General features: G+C 49.1%; 1 protein-coding gene across 3 annotated transcripts in view; it reads right to left on the bottom strand.

Annotated features, from left to right (window-relative positions):
* The window catches only part of NHSL3 (NHS like 3), a 56,559-nt gene that overhangs the window by 14,406 nt on the left and 20,103 nt on the right, over positions 1 to 22,050 (bottom strand). Inside the window, exon 1 of one of the 3 annotated variants that reach the window (XM_083751616.1) lies at positions 4,728 to 5,066. The exons of the other annotated variants lie outside the window; for them this stretch is intronic. Within the exon in view, the coding sequence (XP_083607742.1) occupies positions 4,728 to 4,785 (58 nt within the window). The 5' untranslated portion in view covers positions 4,786 to 5,066. Of the gene's footprint in view, positions 1 to 4,727; positions 5,067 to 22,050 lie in introns of those variants that run through there. 3 annotated transcript variants of the gene reach the window in all.

Raw genomic sequence — 22,050 nt, 5'->3', positions numbered from 1 at the left:
AAGAATATCAGCTGCTGATCTTTTACAAAAATAAAAGCAAGTATCTAGTTTTGATGGATGATTATTCCCACGACTCTTTTATTGAACACACAACTCTGTTCCTGTACAAAGCACTTATTTACAGCCTAGGACACACTGGCCAAAAGTTGTGTGTGGAAGAGCCAAAAGCAGGCGATGGAATAGCTCGTTAAAAAGGCATATTTAGGAAGAGGTATGGTAGGGAGAACTGACAGCAGGCACCATCATTTAGACAGGAGAGGCCGACTGGAAAGGAAGCTCTTTCCTTCCACAGGATGGTTGGTGAGAACAACACACTCCTTACTGGCAGTTTTGGGATTAAATGGAATATCCTACAGCAGGACAGAATGAAGCCATGCAAAAAGTCCTGCCTTTCCATTTACTATTGAAAAGACACAGTATGTTCCACTCTAGTCAGTGGCGTAGCGTGGGTTGTCAGCACCCGGGGCAAGGCAAGTAATTTGCGCCCCCTAACCCGTGGATTTCCGCCCCCTAACCCTAACTCCCAGATGTTGCGGCCGGTGCGGCCGGCCCCCCCTGCACCCCCACGCTACGCCACTGACTCTAGTCTTAACCTTTTGTATGAAAATGGTTTGAAAGACAGAAACACCATTACCCTGCCTGAGTCTTCAGCATGGGGGGGGGGGGAATCTAGCTGCCAAGGGAAACTGTGCCAAGAGGAAAGCCCTCATGCAAAACTCTTCACTGTCTCCAAACAATTATAGGAGGCTTTTGCATGCCTCTACCCTGGCAAGTCAAAACACACCCCGGGAACTCCCCAGGCATTTCTGCCCACCCACTCAGCTCTTAAGAGGTATTTAGATAGTTATATATAACCCAACTTGCTGGCTGATACTCTGGGAACGCCTAACTAGAGCCCAGCCATCACCTGGCTGATAGGAACTGTCATCCGATTATCTGGTGGGCCCCAGAATGGCAACGGCCACACAGCTTGCATAGGGGAGGTGTTGCAAAACATGGAGATATATGGAAAAGTGTGCAGCACCTCCAACAACATCCCCCAACCCACTCTAGTCTCTGTGCATCTAGGCCCATCACAAAGGGTAGGGGGTTTTAAACCAACACAATTTCCCTCTCTGGTTAATAGCAACTCCAACGGAGGAAGATTTAGACTGGGGGCCTCTGATTGGACCCCTCCTCCACAGCCCTGATTCAAATCAGGGCCCCTCACAACTGCTTGTACAAAAATATTAATCATTTTCAGTGTGCCAAACATGGAACTCCAACACAGCATTCAGCTTGGCATTTAAACAGAGGGCAACCAGGTAAGGGGCTTGTCCCAAGTGGAGATGAACCATATTATGAGGTTGCCCTTTGGTGGAAGCGACTATTCCTCTCTTCCAACACTCGTTGTACACTTGCTACACCTTTTTTCCACACTTAGGGCTGCCTGAAAAGGGTGCAATTGGGACTGTCCTAGAGGAGCTATGTGTGGTATTAGAGCACCTTGAAACCACCTTACAAATTGGACCACTTGTCTAAATAACCCAGTCCTGTTTATTCCTGCCCAAGGTAGCAGGTAGAGAGAAGCAGCATTGCTATGTACTTAAAGAGAGTGGAGGCACTTGCATAGGACATGCATGTGCTCATTGATACATATAGATTTCCATTTGTTGTAGAATGAAAACCGTAGAATTTCCTATACAAATCACCCCAAATAAATTCATTTGCACCTCATCCCAAGCCATCCAAATCAAATCCAATTCAATTAACTTACCCAGTTAATTTCCCCACCAGATCTTGCTACAAATCTACTCAACGGTCCCTATCTATCGCTCCCTAGATAAATTTATCTGACTTTTTGAGGAACAAATATCCCACCGAGTAACCCAGATCATGCATACGCATTCAATTTCTCCAAGTTCATTACCCACAAGAACCACTTGGGGCATTCAGAAAAAGATTTGTGGCCCATCTCCCCATCCCTGCCGTAGCCCACACCCGGCAATATCCCCGAAGGGAAGTCCTTCCCAGCTCACACCCCCAATATCCTTTCATCTTTGGGATGCTGAAGACTGAACCTCTAAACATGGCAGCAATTATGTGCCTCTCAATCAGAAACAAACACAAAGCTAGCAATTAGGCTACTTAACATTCCTCTGCGTCTTGATGATGAGAGGTTCAACCTTAACGCAGAAAGTTCATTCCAAGCCCACAGGAAAGAGACTGCTTCATTGCTGGAGAGCCTGAAGATATCAGGAGAGACAACAACCAGAAAAGTGCCTGCCGGATATGAGCTACCAGGATCTGCCCCTTGGCTAAGGACTCAGTGGACTGGGCTATGGAATGGGAGCAGGGAACTCCACACACCAACCCCTAAAAGACTACCAACATCACAAGATTTCAACAGGAGCTAAGAAAAGCTTTGAGCACCTGTGGCCCTTTGGGAGTTGCTCCCACCATCCCTGCCCACTGGTCATGTCAGAAGATGGAGTCCAACCACAGCTTCGCCATCCCCGACACACAGAAAACCCAGACAAAATAAAGAATGGGAGAATCTCCCTGCCTGCACAAGGCCCCCAGCCCCATGCCGAGATGAAAGTGAACCGTTTTTCTTCAAGGTCACCTCGATCCCTGCAGGTCTGGAGATGCTGACTCTGCACTGGATTTGGTTCTGCCACTCCCCCCCCCCCCAAGCTCCATCTTTGTTCTCTGTGTTAAGAGCAAGATCAATACTGATGGAGCCTCTTTGCTAAAGTATTGCTCATACATCCATTCTCTTCCCTGGGCAAATGCAAAGCAAAGCAAATAAAGCAGGCTCTCCGCACCAACCTCTCTCTGGAAAGCAAAAGGAACCTGTCTAGGGTGCCTGACCCATGGAGAACCACACAGCTGGGGAACAGAATGGGGAGGGGCTCTGAGGTCAAAAGGATACCAGAGACAGGATGCCAAACAGCAACCAGGAACTGCACAGGACTTGATCTCATCATCTAAATTGGGACTTAGCAGCACTGTAGTGTTCTATGAGAGCAGATATGGGCTGCAGGTGAATCAGGATCTGCCCATCAAAGCACATAAAAACATGCAAAGGTCTAATATGTGCCTAAACCTCCTTATTCAGGGAAGCCCGTAGAAGCTGGGGTTGTTCCAAGGCTGTTCAGATTGCTGTGGGATGCTTCACCAAAAATGGTTTCAGTTTCAAGAGAGGCATAGGCGTAGCAGGGGGGGGGGCAGCTGCCCCCCCCAAATCAATAAGAATACAGTGGAGGTTCTGCCCCCCCCCCACAAACAAAAGGCCTGTCCCCCCAACAAAAATCCTGGCTATGCCCATGAAGGGAGGTACTCCTCACTTCTAAGTAATGCTCTTAGTTCGCAAAAGTCCCTCCAATCTTTTGTTAAATGTTGCCTCGCCTTACAATGAGAAGAACCTCTGAACCCAGGTCAACTGGATTCCTGCAACTTTCTCCCACAAGTAGAATACTTGGTGCTTTAAAACGTTTGATCTTCTCCAACCTGGTGCCCCTCCAGCTGTTTTGAACTATAACTCATGCTGGCTGGGGCTAATGGGAGTTGTAGTCTCAAAAACCTGCGAAACAGTAGATTGGGGTGGGGAAGATGAACATAAATTATCTCTGTGTCTCTTCAGACAGCCACATATTTAATGTACAGCCAGCATTGTGATAAAGAAAAGCCATGTGGAACTGGGAGACCACACTAGGTTACACCTGCACTAAACACTGAGCTAGGCTGCTTCTCAAAGTGCACCTTGAGATGCTTCAGGAACGCTACGTTGACCTTGCAATTTCTACCCCTCGGCCAGCGAGAGGGAAAAATGAGCAAAGGGAGGGGAGCTCCCGCCGCCGCCGCCACACGCGCAACTGTTCAGTTCCTGCCGAATCAGATTTAACTCATCCTCCTCTCTTGCTTCCAGCATCCAAAGAGGAGAAAAACAAAATCTGAGCGGAGAAAGTGGGGGGAGAGGCAGGAGGCTGCAGAATCGCTGCAGAGATGGGCAAACAAGCCCTGCTTCCTAAAAGCTTGGATGCTGCTGGCTTCAACAAGGCAGCTGAGAACAACCCGGGGGGGGGGGGGAACCTCCACCCTGTTGGAAAAGAACACAGGAGAGACACGCTGGGTGGGGTGGGGGATGCTGTTTCCAGTCATCCCCCTCTTCCTCCATCACCACGCAGATTCCCCACCGCTGGCTGGGGCAGACGCGGGCAGCGGATCCCAAGGACGCCCTGCAAAGGGGCCTCGGGTAGCACATGCCTCCCCCCGGCCCCCTTCCCAAAGTCCCCTTTGCAAAGCCAACCCCGGGCCGAACATCCCGACGGTGACAAAGGGCAAGCTCCGCCGCCCAGAGTTTCCGGTCTTTCAGCTGCACCCCCAAATCAGCAGCCTTCCCGAGTTTACCCCCACCCCAAAGTCCCGATTCCAAAGAAGCGCGTGGGGCTTACTCCCGAGTAGACCCGTAAAGGATTGCACTGCAGGGCTGCGATCCTAACCGCGCGCGCGCAGCGTGTGTTGGTGAGACTTACTCTCGAGTAAATCTACACACCGTTGCGCGGGGGTGGGGGCCGGAGGCTTAATGGGAAATCCCCGGGCAAGCCCGATCCTGCGCTCGGCGGCAGCCCCCGAAGAAGTTCACAAAGATTCAGGAGGGTGGAGGTCTCGGGCTCGCTCGCCTCCCTCCCCGGTGCCCAGCCCCCCGGCGGGACGCCTCCCTGCCCCGGCCGCGCCCGGCTCACCCTTCTTCTTGAAGAGCTTCAGCAGCGACGGGAGGTTCCTCCCGAGGAAGACCACCATCCCGACCCCCGGCCCGGTCCGCTCCGGGCGGCTGCTGCAGCTGCTCCGGCGGCGTCCTCTTCCTCTTCAGCCAACCCTCGACGGTGAGGCGAGGCGCCTCTTCGTCCCTTTCTCCTTCAGCATCCCTAGTCGGCCGCCTCCCTCGCCTGGGCGGGACCAGCGCAGCCGCTGCCGCCGCTTCGCCCCGGGAGGGTTTGGGCGCCGAAGGAGAGAGAGCGCCGCTCCTGCTGCTGCTGCCGCCGCCGCCAGCGCCGTCGGGGTCCTCAGAAGGCGGCACGGGCAACAATGGAGGGGGCGGGCGGGGGGGGACTTCTCCGCTTCCTAGCCCCTCCCCCCCGCAATATCTGGGCGGGAGGAAGGGATGCGGTCCCTCCAGGCCCACGGCCGGGACTTGCAGGCCCACTTCCCTCCTCCCAGGGTACCCCATTCAAAACCGCTTTTGCTTGAGTCTGCGCAAGCACTCGGGAAACCGCTCACCTGTAAAGGCTTGCCTTTTGGAGCATAATAACAAAAAGGCTTTAAGAGTAGATTTGGAAATGAAAAACAGTAACAACTAGTGAGTAGCGAACACGTGAACTGTACCCAACTTGGGCAGCTTTGCAGGAGCACCCATTCCTCACCTGTTGACTGGAGGTGGGGGGCAAAAGGACCACAGTAAGAGGGGGCATTGTCTCAGGCAGCCCCCTCACAGTGTCCTTACTCCAGGCTCAGCAGCAGCAGCCAGAAAGTGAGGAAGCAGCTGCAAATGTGCACACATGAATCCCATCTGCGAGCCTTAGGAAGACCGGCTTAGAAAGTTAGGCTTTCTTCTTTGCATCCAGAAGGTCCCAGAGTCAATCACTGGTATCTCTGGGTACAGATGCCTGCTGGAAACCCTGGAGAGATGCTTGCTGCCAGTCAGTGCAGACCACTGGCCTTCAACAGATGGGTGGGACAGGGCCTGATTCAAGGTGGGTTGCAACAGGAGCACTATGCAAACATATGGTAAAAGATTTTTAAAAATGGGTTCCCAAATGCACATTTGGGTTAATACCAGGTCTGAAAAGGTTGGAGTCCCCTGACGTACACAACACAGAGTAAGATGGACCAGTGAGTCCAAATCAGTACAACGCAGCTTCCTATGTTCCTCTTGCTACAAGTTGGAACTGCTGCGACTCTCTCCCCCCTCCCGTTCCTCTTTGCCATGTGTGAACATTGCATTGTGCCTGGACTCCATTGCACTAACACTCGTCCCCCACACCCATAGCAAGGAGCAGATTCCCCACACAGGAGAGGCCCTCATCCCCATGTGCAGCTGAGGGCGTGCAGAGTAAATTCCCCCCACAGACAGATTTCAGGCACCAGGACTGAAGAGCCAGAAGTTCCAAATGCAGAAATGTGTGCCATCAATGCAAGCTGCTTTCTCTGCAGCAGTTTTCTCCAGCTGGGGATGCCTGCCTCTCCCAGACTCTATTTCTTAAACTCCGCTCAGCCTCAGCTCTTCCTCTTACTTTCTTTTCAGAGCAAATTAAGTCCTTTCATTGCCAGCTGTCAGGGTCCTCTTTTCACCCTTCCGGAGAACCTCACCCCCCCCACACACAGCTGAATATTCATCAGGCCACTTAGAAAGAGAGGAGACCCCGGCAGGTCAGACCCACGCCATCTGGCAGGCGGCAAGGCACTCAGGCAAGGGGCGCTCCAAACATGCAGGACCAGGAGAGAGAAGAGGTGCTGCCGGCTCATTCTCCAGCAGCAACAGCCATTGTCATCTGGCACTTGGGTGACCAAATGGGGAGCTAAGACAGGGATGGGGGGAAAGGATGGAGAGGGACCCTACTCAAGCCAACAAAGTGATCCATTAGAAATGTCTGCCCCGGTGCCATGCTTTGGACTACATCTCCCATCAGCCCCTGCTGAGGCTGATGGGAGTTATAGTCCAAAACATATGGAGAGTATTGAGTTGGGGGTGGGAGGCAGGGGCAGTAAGGTGTATGACCTGGGGAGAGTTCCTGGGGGCGAGGACTTATCAGTGCTCACCCCCAACTGAACCCAACCCTGAGGAGCCATCTAGGTGGAATTACAGACATTCCTCTCCTCAGCCTTGCCTTCTCTCTGTCTACTTGCGACTGTAATTTCCTTCAGGCAGGAGCTTTTTACTTAGGTTTGTATTGCTCCAGAAAAATGTAACTTGATGGCATCACAAAACAACCACCTCAGACACCAGCCAAGCTAATCATCTATTTAAGGTGGCTGCGTCCAGCCCAGGGCTTCTGAGGCAGATACAGAGACTCCTGCATTCTTTCTGGGCCTTCCCCTTCTCCCTCATTATTACCCATGAATCTCTGGGTCTCCATCCTGAGATTGCTCCTTACTGTGTAGCTCAAGGAAATGCAGCCAGGACCGGGACTCTGCTAGGCAAATGCCACCTTCCACTTCAAGGGTGGGGAACCTCAGGCTTGTGAGTGGTGAATGATTTGGCCCTCTGGGCCTCTTTGTCCAGCTGTTGGGACTCCCCTCAAGGCTGCACCCTTCCCCAGTCCTGCTCCGTGCCCTCAAATATTTTTGCCTAGTCAGGATGTGTCCTTGCCTTTTCTTTGCAGCAGTGGGCAGAGCCACTCAATGCACATGGCTCCCCTCCCCCCCCAACTTTAGCTTCCCCACTCACAGAGTGGCAATTCCCAGCACCCCAAACAAACTACAGTTCCCAGAATTCTTCTGGGGAAAGTCATGCACTTTAAATGTGTGTTGGACATGCTGTAAATGTATGGTGTGGCTCTGTAATGCAGCCTTACTGTACAAAGTTAATAGCCACATCCATTGCAACCCAGTCAAATGGGTGGGGTATAAATGTTGTTGTTGTTGTTGTTGTTGCTGTTATCACCTGCCCCTAGACTGCTCCTGGAAGGTTCCCCATGAGAGAAGGCAGCCTGTGGGCTGAAAGAGATCCCCTACCCCTGCTCTACAGTACTTCTTTATCAGCCTGTGTGAAATTATTAAAGGGCAAAAAATAAAATAAAATAAAAACCCTATAGCAACCCAGGTCCAGGCAGTCTCTGTTTACCTGCTGAGCAGGGCTGGGTCTCTGAGCCCAAGTCCAGGGCTCTTTAGCCCAGCCCCCACTGCCTCAAAATGACCACCCAGAGAAGGTGGCATGACCATAGCAGAACTGGCACTGGTTGCTATCGCAGAACGTTCATGGTCTTTTTGTTCTTTTCCATATATATATATTCCTTTTCTGCATCAGAACAGTGCTCATTCACAAGTAAATGTGTTTAGCCTCAAGGCAGAGAATCAAACTCCATTTCATTGCTGTAGTCACTGGGCCTCACTTGGTTCTGCCTCAATCAAGCGCATATGCCACATACAAATTCCCTTAATATACCTAAGTATAAAAAAGCAATTTCATTCACTCATTTTATTGTTTCATCCTCCGAAATCTTAGATTTTGCCAGAGTTCCCTTCAAGGGCAGATGCCGTCTTTGTAACTGTTTGGAGATTCAAACAGTCTCTCATCCACTGTAGATTTTTATCAAGAGGTTAGAGAACTCATAACTTATCCTCTTACCAGGCGGCAGCTCCCTTTGTTACAGACCCTACTGAGCATCTTCCTTAAGGGGACTTAATAAATCTATCCCAGAACAGTGAGCAATAAGTCAGAATGCTGTCCTACCTCTCACACTTGCTAGCTTGCCAGTGTTAATAATTAGTAATGGGCTCCATGGAGGCTGTGATTTTGAAGTTGCACTTTGTTTATGGGTCAACAGAGCATAACAAAAACACTCTGTTTTGACTGACAGATTGATTGATTGATTGATTGATTGATTACTCCTGTTGTGCTATGCTTCAAAAGTGTAACTGCACATGCTCAAAGCATTTCTTTTTTGAAAAACCAGGCTTGGTAAGTTGCTTTTTTGTTTGTTTGTTGCTCTAACATGTCAGGAACGTAGAAGCAGTTGCAAAGCAGGGAATGGCAGTGGGGAGGATCTGAAATGTGGTGCTTCACAATGGAAGTAATGCACATGGCTACCTAAAGTCCAGGGCATAAGATGACCAAGCCACACCACCATCGAGGCAGAAAAAAACATATGCCATTAGCAAAAGGGAAGGGGAAGGGGAAGGGAAGGGAAGTTGTTCCTGGTGCTCTGGACAATGCTGCTCTTAAGCTGACTCTGAAGAAGTAGGGCAGCTTTTGCCAACTTGGTGCTTGCCCTCCAGATGTTTTGGACAATTTCCAGCCAGAATGCCTGGGGTGATGGTCTGTTTCAGTACAAAACACCTGTAGGGCAAAGGATGCAGAAAACCATAATAGTCTTTAACGTGCCACGTGCCCCTTTGACTCTTAGCCTTGTGTAATTAGGAGCTTCTTGGCTTCTGAACCATTATCACCCGCCCCGCCCTGCACCAAATTGCAGTTCCCAAGATTCTTTGGGGGAAGCGGTTGAACTGAATCAAAACAGAAACATCTGAAGTGCAGGTAACTGTTGCACACCTGCCTTGCTCTTCTCCCAAGGAGCAAAATGGTTTCACTGCGACCCGCTCCCCTCACTCACCCCAAACTCCTTGTCTCTTGTGATTCTCTCCCAGACTGATTGGGCACTAGAATATCAAAAGAAAGAGGCTAAACAGGGAGAGAAGCCCTCCCAGGCTTTCCAGAAATAGCTGCTGATTTCCTGCTGAATTTGACTTTCATTTGCAGCCTCTTGTTCTGCCAGCAACATGCCCAGACAGAGCCAGTGGCTCATCTCAAATCAGACTTGCTCATCGGTCCTGAACCTCTGGCATAAATGAGGCACCTTTAGATTGTGGTACTGTGTGATGCTGGGGCAGCACGGAAAAGACTGTGAACCAGGATGTCCCTGGTTCAAATTATGACTCATTGAACTCCTCAAGGGTGTCTACACAGGCCTTCTGGTCTAAAACTGAACTACGGCAGCTTCCCCCTCTGTTCTCCAGTGTAAGGTATACAGGGCAGCCTTTGCTAGCCTGGTGCCCTCCAGAGGTTTGGGGCTACAATTCCCATCAGCCCCAGCTGCAGCACTTGGTTGACAAAGGCTGATTTAACCGTTTCACAACAAAGATGCCAAGGAGGACAATCCACAGCCCATGGCCTAAATTCAGAAGGCCTCTGCAAACTCAGTCTTTCCCCCTGCAGTCCTCTGGATGTGGAGGAGAGAAAAGAGGGTGGCCTCCCCATCAGCATACAGCCTCCCCCTTGGCAGATTATCCCCTTGAGAAAGTAGCTCTTGAGAGACAAAGGGTTGCCCAACCCAGCCTACAGTGACACCGCTTTGCATCCACAGGCAATCATAATCAACAGGGCCTTTCAGACCACACCACTGAAGTTATGGCCCCAGCAGTACTAGACACCCTTGCAAGGCTCTTACTGAGAGAATGGATGTGGAGCACTTTGTGCCCTGTGTTCTGGGGGAGAAGGAGCAATATAGAAAAGCAAGTGCATTTTGGACTATTGATGATATGACACAGCCACACTAGGGGTTGCACTATAAAACATCCCCACTGCGAACTTTCAGGCATCTCTTGGGAGGCCTTTTTATGCTAACAGGCCTATTTAATCGTTTACATTTTTAAAAGATGAGCCAGTCATTTCTGGATACCCATGAGTTCTACTGTTATTAGACAGGGAGGAAAACTTTCCTCTGCTCACTTTCTCCGTGTCACCTCTTACTCACCTTTTCTCTAAAGAGAAACTAAACTAAACTAAACTAAATCCCAAACATGCAATGTTGTGGTTGTCATGTAACAAGACATGCAAGTGTGATCCAGCCAGCTGTTTGATGTTGCCAATTGGTGTCCCAAAGTCAACATTGTCCTACAGAACAAGCTCACACACATGCAACCACCATTCCAGTGGAAAATCCCACTGCATTCAGTAAAATTCACTGTCAGGGTAGGGACATGTGTGACCCACCCCTATAATTCAGAGTTCCAAATCACTTTCTTTCTTGCACCAATAATATATTTCTTGTCGGCCCTCCCACCTCATTTTCTCTGCTTTTACTTCAGTTATAGTTTATTATTTCCTGTCCATTCTGTACCCTGCATGGTGGACAACACTTTTGAAACCCTTGTCCAGAGGGTTTTGCACAGGCCATGAAGTGGCAAGATCATCCCTAATATACATGCTGCTCCTCTGCAAATGAAAGCAGACCCCTTGATTGTTCAAGGGAAGGTCTTTAGTTCCAATAAGCACTGGCATAAAGAAATTTTTTGCACATGCTTCTTTCTTACATTCCCATTTGCTCAAGCGTGTGTCACCAAAATGAAGAATAACGTGCATGTTGCCGCCTGAACTCTGTAACCCCAGCTCCGTCACTCTCCCCAAACACATTCCAATTTTCATACATCACAAAACTCAGGCCCGGCTTGGAGCAGCAGCAGGAGATTCCCAGGGCCAAATTCGTCATGTGCAAGGAAAGCAGCAAGCATGAGGAGGAAACAGCCAGCAGGAGACAACTGAGCATAGATGAGATCATAGCTATGGACTTCCGTGCATGCCAAAAAGTGCTCTAGAAAATGATTTATGAATAATGGCATCAAGAGGTCCAGGGTTGGTTTTGAGGCATGGATGTACCTGCATTGCAAAGAGAGAGGAATGGTTCTCTGAGGTTCCCACATGACACCCAAAATGCTACAATTGCCACAAACATCCTGAAGATGCAAAGTTCAGATGACCTCTGTAGATGGCTTCAGCACCCACGGAAGCCAAGCAGGTTGCACCATGGAATATAATAATTATATCCACTTTGATCTCAGTTTCTCCTCCTGCTTTGTGCCCAGCCTCTTTTCTTATACCACAACAGTAATTTTCCCTGCCTTTCTTTCTCCCACAAGTACAGTGGTACCTCAGGTTACATACGCTTCAGGTTACAGACTCCACTAACCCAGAAATAGTGCATCAGGTTAAGAACTTTGCTTCAGGATGAGAACAGAAATCGTGCAGCGGCGGCGCAACGGCAGCAGGAGGCCCCATTAGCTAAAGTGGTGCTTCAGGTTAAGAACAGTTTCAGGTTAAGTACGGACCTCCAGAACGAATTAAGTACTTAACCTGAGGTACCACTGTAATCCAATGATCTGTCCATCCAGGTACCTGCACAGCCTTCATATCTGTTGGCATTCACTTTGCATACTTATTTTAATCACTTTCTGTTTCATAATATATACAAACCTCCGGTTTGTACTACAAACCCCCCTGTTGACTACAATGAATAGCTTCTTTCAAGCCTAATTTCAGCCAGAGAGGGGGAGGCTGTGGGCACCACCAGAGAACACACTCATGGGCACTGCACTGGCACTTCGCAACTGCAAAGAGACCCAGAGAAAGGGGTGGTTTTCTTGTTGTGTCACAATGCACAACAAGGGCAGCACACCCCCCACGCCCTGGAGAGTTCAGGCAGAATGTGCTTTTGGGCCTTGGCTAAAGGAGAGCTGGGTGCTATAGCATTAGCACCTGCATGGCAGCCTGCCACATCATCACCCCCTTCTCCTCCCTGGGTCAGCCCGTCGGCCTCCCTGCCTTCCCCTCCATTCTTAGAAAAGCTACCAAACAGGTTTATGTCTAAACGCAGACTTCCCAGGTTGAACAGGAAGAGCCGGAGAGACAGCAAAAGGCAGGAGGTTGCGGAGGTTGCCTGCCTGCCTGCCTGCCTGCCTGCCTGCCTGCCTGCCTGCCTTTGTGCTGCGATGCCACTTGAGAAGGCAGGCTAGGCCACAGAAGGGCGGCATCCAAGGAGAAGGAACCCCAGGAGCAACACAGCATGTGGAACTCTTCCTGCTGCAGGAACTGAGCCTGTTCATGCAGCAGCCCAGGGCCAGATGATATTTCCTGGGCAGATGGGAAGCAGAGGTCACCATCTGAGAGGGAAAGGATGTCCCAGTCCCTTCTCGGTCTTCCCATGCCACACAAGCTCAATTTCAGGCAGGACAAGTGATCTCCTTTCCCTACCAGGGAGTCACAGAATCATAGAAATTAAATAAACAATAATACTGGCGGGGGGTATGGTTTTGGTCTATTACTATGGTATGCATTTTTGTGTTTCTCTATTGTAAACCGCCCTGTAATCCTCAGATGAAGGGCGGTATAGAAATTTAATAATGGAACTGTTGAGTTGGAAGAGACCCAAAGGGTTATCGAGTGCAATCCACTCCAGTGTAGGAATCACAGCTAAATCACACTCTGCTGTGGGATTTCCATGGGCAGTGTATTGTGTTCACAGCAAAACTCAAAGAAATGCTCTTGTGCAGCCTTCTTCAACCGGAGGCTTTCCGGGTGTTTTGGACTACAATTCCCATCAGTCCCTGCATGATACTGCTGGACTGATGGGAACTGGAGGTCACCAGCTTGGTTGCTCTTGGATATATTCAGGATTAAACTGCAACAAAATATATATATATTGAATATATAATGAATATATTCATTTATTTATATATATATATATATATATATATATGTTTTTGGTGTCCTCGGGTGTCTTCCCGTGTAAAAGTTGGGGTGTCTAGGCGACGTTTCGACGAGGTCTCACTCGTCATCTTCAGGCTGGTGCTTTCGGCTTCTTGTTACTAACAAGAAGCCGAAAGCACCAGCCTGAAGATGACGAGTGAGACCTCGTCGAAACGTCGCCTAGACACCCCAACTTTTACACGGGAAGACACCCGAGGACACCAAAACCTGCATTCCTGTACCCGTGAAAATCTACGAAAGCAAATATATATATATATATATATATATATATATATATATATATATGATGGCAAATTCCAGATAGATAGATAGATAGATAGATAGATAGATAGATAGATAGATAGATAGGCAGGCAGGCAGGCAGGCAGGCAGGCAGGCAGGCAGGCAGGCAGGCAGGCAGGCAGACTGACTGACTGACTGACAGATATCACATTCAGACCACACATCACTTAGGGAGCTATGGGAAGGGGCTGCATCACAACTGCCTCTCCTAAACTAGAGTCCCAAGGAACAAAAAGCCTAGAACACAACTGATGCTTTGGTAATACAGTGGTACCTCAGGTTACATACGCTTCAGGTTACAGACTCCACTAACCCAGAAATATTGCCTCGGGTTAAGAACTTTGCTTCAGGATGAGAACAGAAATCGTGCAGCGACGGCGCAGCGGCAACAGGAGGCCCCATTAGCTAAAGTGGTGCTTCAGGTTAAGAACAGTTATAGGTTAAGAACAGAGCTCCAGAATGAATTAAGTTCTTAACCCGAGGTATCACTGTAGCTCTGTTTGAGTGTTATTGGAGCGGAGCAGAATCTAAAAGGTACAGGCGCTCTAGGGTCCCTTACAACGTCACAAGTAGGGCAATGGGGTGCAATTCTGCCACATGGAGGTACCCTGTGTCGAGTCAGCCCACTGCGGCATTTAGCTCACTAGTCAGCCTTTGCCAACCTGGTGCCCCTGGCAACTGGCATGCACAATTTATGCCTTGGATGACACAGCTGTGCTGGCTGGTGCTGATGGGAGTTGTAGTCCAAAATATATGGAGGGCACTGTGTTGGAGAAGGGCTGGCTCTACCTCAGCTATCAGCCCCTTAATGGAACCCTCCTCCTCCCCACAGAGGTAGGTGCAGGCGGCAGCTTTCGGGGAATGCCGAAGACGCACTGTTTCCACCCTGTCCTTTGACACGTGAGATGTATGTTTTCAAGGCCCACCCTATTCCAGTGGCTGCAATTTGTTTTAATTGTTTTTAATTCGGACTTTTAAATGGCTATGAGCTGCCCTAGGACCTGTTGGTGAAGGGCAAGTAAAAAAATTAACAACAACAGCAACAAACAATAACAGGAACTGCCTTTCCCAGCCTTGCTACCCTTTTGACCGGAGATGCCACTGGCTTGACCTTGGGACATTTTACCTGCCAAGCAGGTGCTGTTCTGCTGCCCATCAGCTGGGGCTCTTCCTCTCAAACTGCACACCTCTCTTCTCATTCTGGAAACTGGCTTAGATGGAAAAAAGAAGTTCCTTCTGCACACACACACCCTTCTAAATCAAAGAGGATTAACAGCTGAGGAGACAGAGAGGGGATATGATAGCCTCCTTCAAATATCTGAAGGGCTGTCACATGGAAGACTGAGCAAGCTTGCTTTCTGCTGCTCCAGAAGGAATGATCCAAATCAATGGATTCAAATGACAAGAATGGAGATTCCAACTAAATCCTAGGAATAACTTTCTGGTGGTAAGAGTGGAATGGACTCCCTAGGAAGGTGGTGGACGCGTTCCTTCAGTGGAGGTTTTTAAGCAGAGTTTGGATGGCCATCTGTCAGGGATTCTTTGGCAGCGATTCCTGCAGTGCAGGGAGCTGGACTAGACACTTCTACAGTCCTGTGAATTTGCCTGGGTAGGACTACACATGTTTGAATGGCACAATAGTGATGGCTCTCCCACAAAAATCCCCAGTGGGGCATCTCTGTGCCTGCGAAGGGGCATGGTGGAAGTCACCTTCAAAGGTCCTGGAGGAAGCAGTCCAAAGGGGCTGGTGGCTTTCAGGTGGGGTCAGTCAATCTACTCCCCAGCCCTACACTAGCCCCTCGAAGCACTTCCAGACAGGGACTTCCAGACAGGGAACCCCCCCCCCCTTTGTGCTTAAAGTCTCATAAGCATACAGGATGCTGCCTTGCCACAAGTAAGACCCAGTGGTCCACAGGATCCATACCGACTGGCAGAAGGTCTCTAGGTCTCTAGCCCTACTTGGAGATGCCATCAGATCAGGGATTGAACCTGGCACCTGAGCAGCAGCCCTTCCTGTGAACCAGGTGTTCCTCCCCACACACATACACACCTTATTCCCAATGGGTGGCATCTGGCCACAGGCTGCATTCGACCAGGATGACTCAGTGGCATGCCTGGTGTGCCCATCCCCCACAAGGGCGTGATCCTGCTCTCCTATCTCCATAGCCTCCAAGGCCTTCCTAGCAGGGGTTCCAGCTAATGTGGTAGCAGAAGTCAAAAGGGGCAGGAGGGAGCTACATCCCAGCTCAGCATGGGCAACAGAAGTTCCTAAAGGCAACCAGGCAGTTTCCAAGGCAATGCACTGCAGTGCAATATTTGGGGCACAAAACCAGGGTGGTACTGAAAGAAGAACTGAGCATTCAAGGGCTAAGACTTCAGCCCACCTGAGATCTCATTTTAGTTACCTGAAAATACACACATGCACCCCCTGATTAACTCTCCAAATTAATTCTGGGCTTAACTTGTGCCAGGGCTCAGTCTATGAATAAATTTTTTTAAGGGTGCCCCAAGGCCTGTGCAGAGTGCCTTTCCAGCATTACTAAATAACTGAACCAGGTCCCTCAGTCTTAGGGATTAGGAGTCCAAGCGATGCCTAGTCATGGCAGAACCAAAATATTCATTGCGTGTTTGCTTGAATACCACCCCCACCCCTCAGTTCAGAGTTTGCTTCTGCCCCCTTCTGGCCACCTAGAGGAGATGCAGCAGCCAAAGGCACAGCAGAAGACATCTTGGAGCATCGCTCAGATCAAAGGCTGCTTAATGCATCCAAGCACTTAATTGCTAAGGTCCTGGTATGAGGAAGAAGAAACATTGCAAGCTTCCTGGAGCAAAGGAAAAACCAGCTGGCCAAATGAACAACCCTACAGTCTGCAGTCAGTGCCAGGGCTCAGCCAACAAAACAAAGAAGGGAACACCGCTAAACATGTGCAGAGTGCACCAGCCTGTCCAGTGACATTTCCTGGTGAAATCTATTGTTTTGAACATGACACAATTTCACATATGTACTTCTGTAAACATAGTTGATCGGGGGCGAGGGAATCAAATCTAACTTATTTAATGAATTTTTATGTAATATTTCCTCCAAAATGGCTCTAACCCTTCCCCTTGCCACATTTTTTATTCCCATAATAGTCCTACTATTATATTTTATTTATTATATTTATTATATTTATTCCCATAATAGTCCTACTATTATATTTTATTCCCATAATAGTCCTACTATGAGGGACGCAGGTGGCGCTGTGGGTAAAAGCCTCAGCGCCTAGGGCTTGCCGATCGAAAGGTCGGCGGTTCGAATCCCTGCGGCGGGGTGCGCTCCCGTCGTTCGGTCCCAGCGCCTGCCAACCTAGCAGTTCGAAAGCACCTCCGGGTGCAAGTAGATAAATAGGGACCGCTTACTAGCGGGAAGGTAAACGGCGTTTCCGTGTGCGGCTCTGGCTCTGGCTCTGGCCAGAGCAGCGATGTCATGCTGGCCACGTGACCCGGAAGTGTCTCCGGACAGCGCTGGCCCCTGGCCTCTTGAGTGAGATGGGCGCACAACCCTAGAGTCTGGCAAGACTGGCCCGTACGGGCAGGGGTACCTTTACCTTTATTAATAGTCCTACACATATAAGCCCTACACACGAGGAACCAAGGCACAGTCATGGGTATTGAGCGCATGCACACACACACACCTCTACTTGCTCTCCCTCATTTCAAGGATGCCCTGGTGGATTGTGTCCCACAATGACAACACCTTCCCCAATTAATTCACTGTTTGGAGGCAACTACTTCTCCTGCCCACTTTTCAGCCAAGACCCTCCCATTTCTCAGAGACTGGAAGTACAGGGAGCCAACCGCACCACTGCCCTCCTTTTTTTGCTACACATGGAGAATTGGGGGGCCCCCAGGCAGCCTTAGACTGTCCTGCAGGGGCAGACACCCCCCGGCCCCCACCAATCGATCCCAGCTGAGCGCCTGAAAAACCGCTGAAGCAACACAATGCACATTCTTTTGCTCTGTGGCCTCCGATGATTGGTTGCTATGGCGCTAGGACTGAGAACAGACCAAAACGCGCTCCACGTTTTCCAGACAAATGCCTGCCCCACCGCCACCACTCCCGCTATCGCCCTCTCTCTGTTCACACATGTGGCCGACTCTTCTGCCACAATATGCCTTATCAGCAGAGGCCCCGTCTCCTCCTTTGTCAGAGGATGAATGTGGCATTCAAAGGAAGGGCCTCCGTCTGGCCTTGCCCACATCTCGCTGGATTGCTATGGGGACTGACAACACACAGGCCTACCTGAGATAAAAGACTGCTCTCTTCTGAGGCACTGGCAATATTTAAACTTCTCTTTCTTACCCTAACCCCAGGAAAGGTTTAAGTATAGTGCTGTGGCCCTGTGCCCTCATGTTCTATCTTGACAGCAAACCCCTGCTGTAAGCAAATGGCAGCCTTGAACTTATTCAGCTGTGAGGAGATTTGCTTCGGTTTGGGTTTTTTTTAAGGGGGGTGCTGTTTGCCACCCTGGGCTCCTTTAGGGAAACAGAAACAATAACAACAACAACAACAATTATTATCATCATCATTATCATTACTGTCTGGGATCATGCCACTCATCCCTTTCTATACAGGATGTGAAATGCTTTAGTACAGCCTTGTTGGCTGGCTGGGGCTGATGGGAGTTGTTGTCCAACAACATCTGGATGGTACCAGGTTGACAAAGTCTGCTTTAGGAACACAGGAAGCTGTTGCCTTATGACCATTGGTCCACTTAGCTCAGAATTGTCTATGCCAGATGTTCTTGAACTCAAATTCCCATCAGACTCAACCAGCATGCTCAATAGGCAAGGATGATGGGAGCTGGAGTCCAGCAGCATCTCATGAACAACAAGTTCAACATGAAAAGTGATGGCCACACCAACTTGGATGGGTTTAAAAGAGGATTGGGCCGATTAATGGACGGCAAGGCTATCAACAGCTAATGCTCTGCTTTCACAGCTGGGGGCCATAATGCTTATGAATCCCAGTCTCTGGAAGCCACAACACAATAAGCAGGAAAGTCTTCCAATTGCTGCATTTGTTTGCAGAATTCCTGCTTGTTGCTGTGCTGCTTAATGCACAGGCTAACCCCAGATGAAGTCCCTCTCTTTTAAAAAATGACATTTTAAAATTATTTCCCTTCTCTTTCTTCTGCCCAGCATCTGCATGCACAAGCTTCCTAGGTCACCTCTAAACTGTGTGGATTCCCTGTATGTTCTGGAGAGTGTTCTGAACCAGGGCCCAATGTGTATACCTTGTATGCCACTTTAGCAACCAACCTCAGCTTCGGCCATGCACTACAAGACATGTACAGTCAACCCTGAGAAATCAGAAGGAAGGCGCTGGGACAAGCAACAAGCTGAGCCCAATGCAAACCTCAAACCATCTGCTGCAGAGCAGTCTCGCCCACTTCACAGAGTATCGCGAAGGTCAAGGTCAAAGGACTCCACATACTAGACATGACACCATTCATGAAATTAGCAATTTGTGGGTGGTGTTGGCTTGTCTGTACTAAACTGCAGATTAGGATGTTGCTGGAAGCAAGGGAAGGGGGCCTTTAACACTTTGCCAGATCCACCCTCCTGCATTCCCAATCCCAATGCCGTATCTGCTATTCATTTTTTAAAATATAAAAAAGCACTTGCACAATTGCTCATTGCTCAAATGGTGTCATGTCTAGTTTGGCCCTCAGCCTGCACCTTTATGTAATCGTAGTTCCAAAACGGGGAAATTTCGCAGACTGCACATGTGGCATGGGAAGGGCAGGCGGTTTAACAGGAGCACAGAATAGGGATTTCTGCAGGCACCTGTTTGTCTCAAGTCCCTGCAAGACAGAAAGGCCACATCTGCCCAGATTCCTTTTTCAATGGAAAGTACAAAAGTTCAGCTCTCCTCCTTGGCATCAGATCACCCAAAGAGCAGTGTCAAGGGTACTCCTGCAATGCCAACTTTGCGGGATGACTCAGCCGCCACTCCATCCATCCATGCCCAGGGCTTATTCCCTCCCTTCAGCAAGACCTGGTACAGTGCCAAGAGCCAAAACGTTGGCATTGCAATAGGTGTTCTTCCACCACTATTACGGCTACACGTGTCACACAGTGTTTTTCCAACGACATCTTGCAAAATACCTTGCCTGGAAAGTCTGACGCATCAGCAGGCAAATAAGCAGGGCTGTCTTGGCCAAGGTCACGTCACAGAAGGGTTTCAGAAATCAGCCCAGGAAGCCTGCAAAATCCATGTCTGACTCTCAGCAACCTTTCTTCTGCCAAGACATCGGGCCAAGTCAGGTGCCATCTCATATCCCAAATCAAACTCATAAAGGTGCTTCTCATACTTGGCTACAAGTGGCCGCCAACTATTTTTATTGGTCCTGCTCCCCCTGGGCCTTTCACTGGAGCCTCACATGCAGAAATCAATCAAACAAGTTGCGGAGGAAGTTTCACTTGCTTGGTTTTTGCATGTCAGGTGGCTTTTAGAGGCACATGACCAGGTGACCACACGGCTTTGAATACAGCCAGGAAAGCAGGACTTAATCTGAGTCAATCATGCTCAAGCCAATCCTGGGCTGTGCTATTGGTGCCAAGGCTCAGCATGGGAAGCGGAAGATTTTATTATTTTAAAAACCCAGTGCTTCTGCCTTTCCATCACCAACAAGCAACTCACAAACTTAAGAGTCTCACATTTTAGAGATGAATTACGATTTATTCATACTAAAAGGGTGGGTGAAGAACGAGGCAAGCTCCTTTTCCTAGCACAGATTTAATGAACATTAAAAAGTTTCATTTCTCAGTTCTTCAGTACAGTTTATCTTAGCAGGCAGATTGATCAGGAACCCAAGGGCGCCTGGAGGGGGAAAAACATCATCCCTGTACAATAACATCATCAGGGAAGATCCTCTAACATTTGCCTGTTTTGTTTATGGGGAAATGCATTTGCAACAACCTGTCCTCTAAAAAAACAGTACGCTTTGTTGTTAAACAAAGAAGGGGAGAGGGGGCTTTAGTGCAGGGGAATAAACCAACAGCACCGTACGGTAAAAAATTAAGGAACTGAACTTTCCTGTTTACAGGAATTATCACCCCATTTGTGTCAAGGTTTTCATTTGGGGGAAAAAAAAAACATCAGCTAAACAGAAATTCCTGTTTTGTGGGGGTGGAGGTGAGAGGCCTTGGCTTCCCTGAATCAGCAGCAACACCAAAAACAAAAACTCAGGAGTCCTGACCTCCCCATCACATGCTATAACCACAAGCGCATCAACAGACTGAAAAATAAAGTGAACTTTTGAGTCCCTAATCCAGCAGCTGTTAATTAGGCAAACAACATTTATACTACCAGCCTGCTAAGGGGGGGAAAGTACAAAGTGTATTCACAGCCACAGACTCTCCTTATGCTCCAAAAGACCAGCGCTCAGCACACTCAAGGACACCTGAGCACCAATTAGCTGCTTCTTAATATCCTTGAAACAAGCAGGGGAATTTTTATCCCGTCTTTCTACACACAGGAGTACCCAAGGCGGCATTAAAAAAAAAAGTATCAAGATATTAACATAAAATTACTATTATTGTAATCCATCAATGTATCTGACACTTTGCAAGGTGGCATAAGCAAATAAGAGGGGTGTCAGCTGCTCTGCATGTTTAATCTATACTTTGACAATGGGGAGGGAGACTAAGAGGTGGGGCAAGGAGAACAAGCAACAAATACAGCAGCCGTCCTCAACCTGGGGACCCTCTAGTTGTTTTGGACCACAACTCCCATCAGCCCCAGCCAGGAGGGCATTCAGTTTGGGGGAGGCTGAAACACAGAGAAACAGCTGGATGAAAATATAAATGTCTGCTGGCAGAGGCGGTTTTAGGGTTCGGCCACATGGGGTGCCACACTGCCAGGGGCGCCACATCAATGCTGTAAAATGGAGCATGAGAGTGGGGGGCGGGGTGCCAAATTTTTGCGTCACACAGGGCACTGAAATTTGAGAGTCCAGTGTCCACCACTGCTGCTGGATCAGGCCAATACTCATCTAGCCCAGTGGCCAACCAGCTACCCATGGGAAGAACGCAAGCAGGACCTGAGCACAGCAGCACTGTCCCCTCCTGCAGTTGCCAGCAACTGGTACTCAGAAATTTACTCCCTCTGACAGCAGTGGCAGAGCACAGCTATCATGGTGAGGAGCCATGGATAGTTTTCTCCTCCATGAATCTGTCCATTCTGCTTTTAAAGCCATCCAACTCAGTGGCTGTCACTGCCTCCTGCAGGGGGGAGCTCCACAGTTAACTATGTGCTACATGAAGAAATACTTTCTTAATATCTGTCCCAAATCTTCACATTTGGTTTCATTGAATGTCCACAAGTTCTAGTGTTATGAGAGGGGGAGGGAAACTTTCCTCTCTCCACTTTCTCCTTGCCATTTTATGAACTTATATCATGTCACCTCTTATTTGCCCTTTCCTCTGGATTAAAAAAATCCCAAATGTTGCAACCTTTCCTCATGGAGGAGTTGCTCCAT

This window comes from Podarcis gaigeae (assembly GCF_964106915.1).
Source record: "Podarcis gaigeae genome assembly, chromosome: 8".
Classification (NCBI taxonomy): domain Eukaryota; kingdom Metazoa; phylum Chordata; class Lepidosauria; order Squamata; family Lacertidae; genus Podarcis; species Podarcis gaigeae.
Note: the sequence above shows the minus strand (reverse complement) of the source record. Positions and strands in the feature narration are given on the sequence as shown.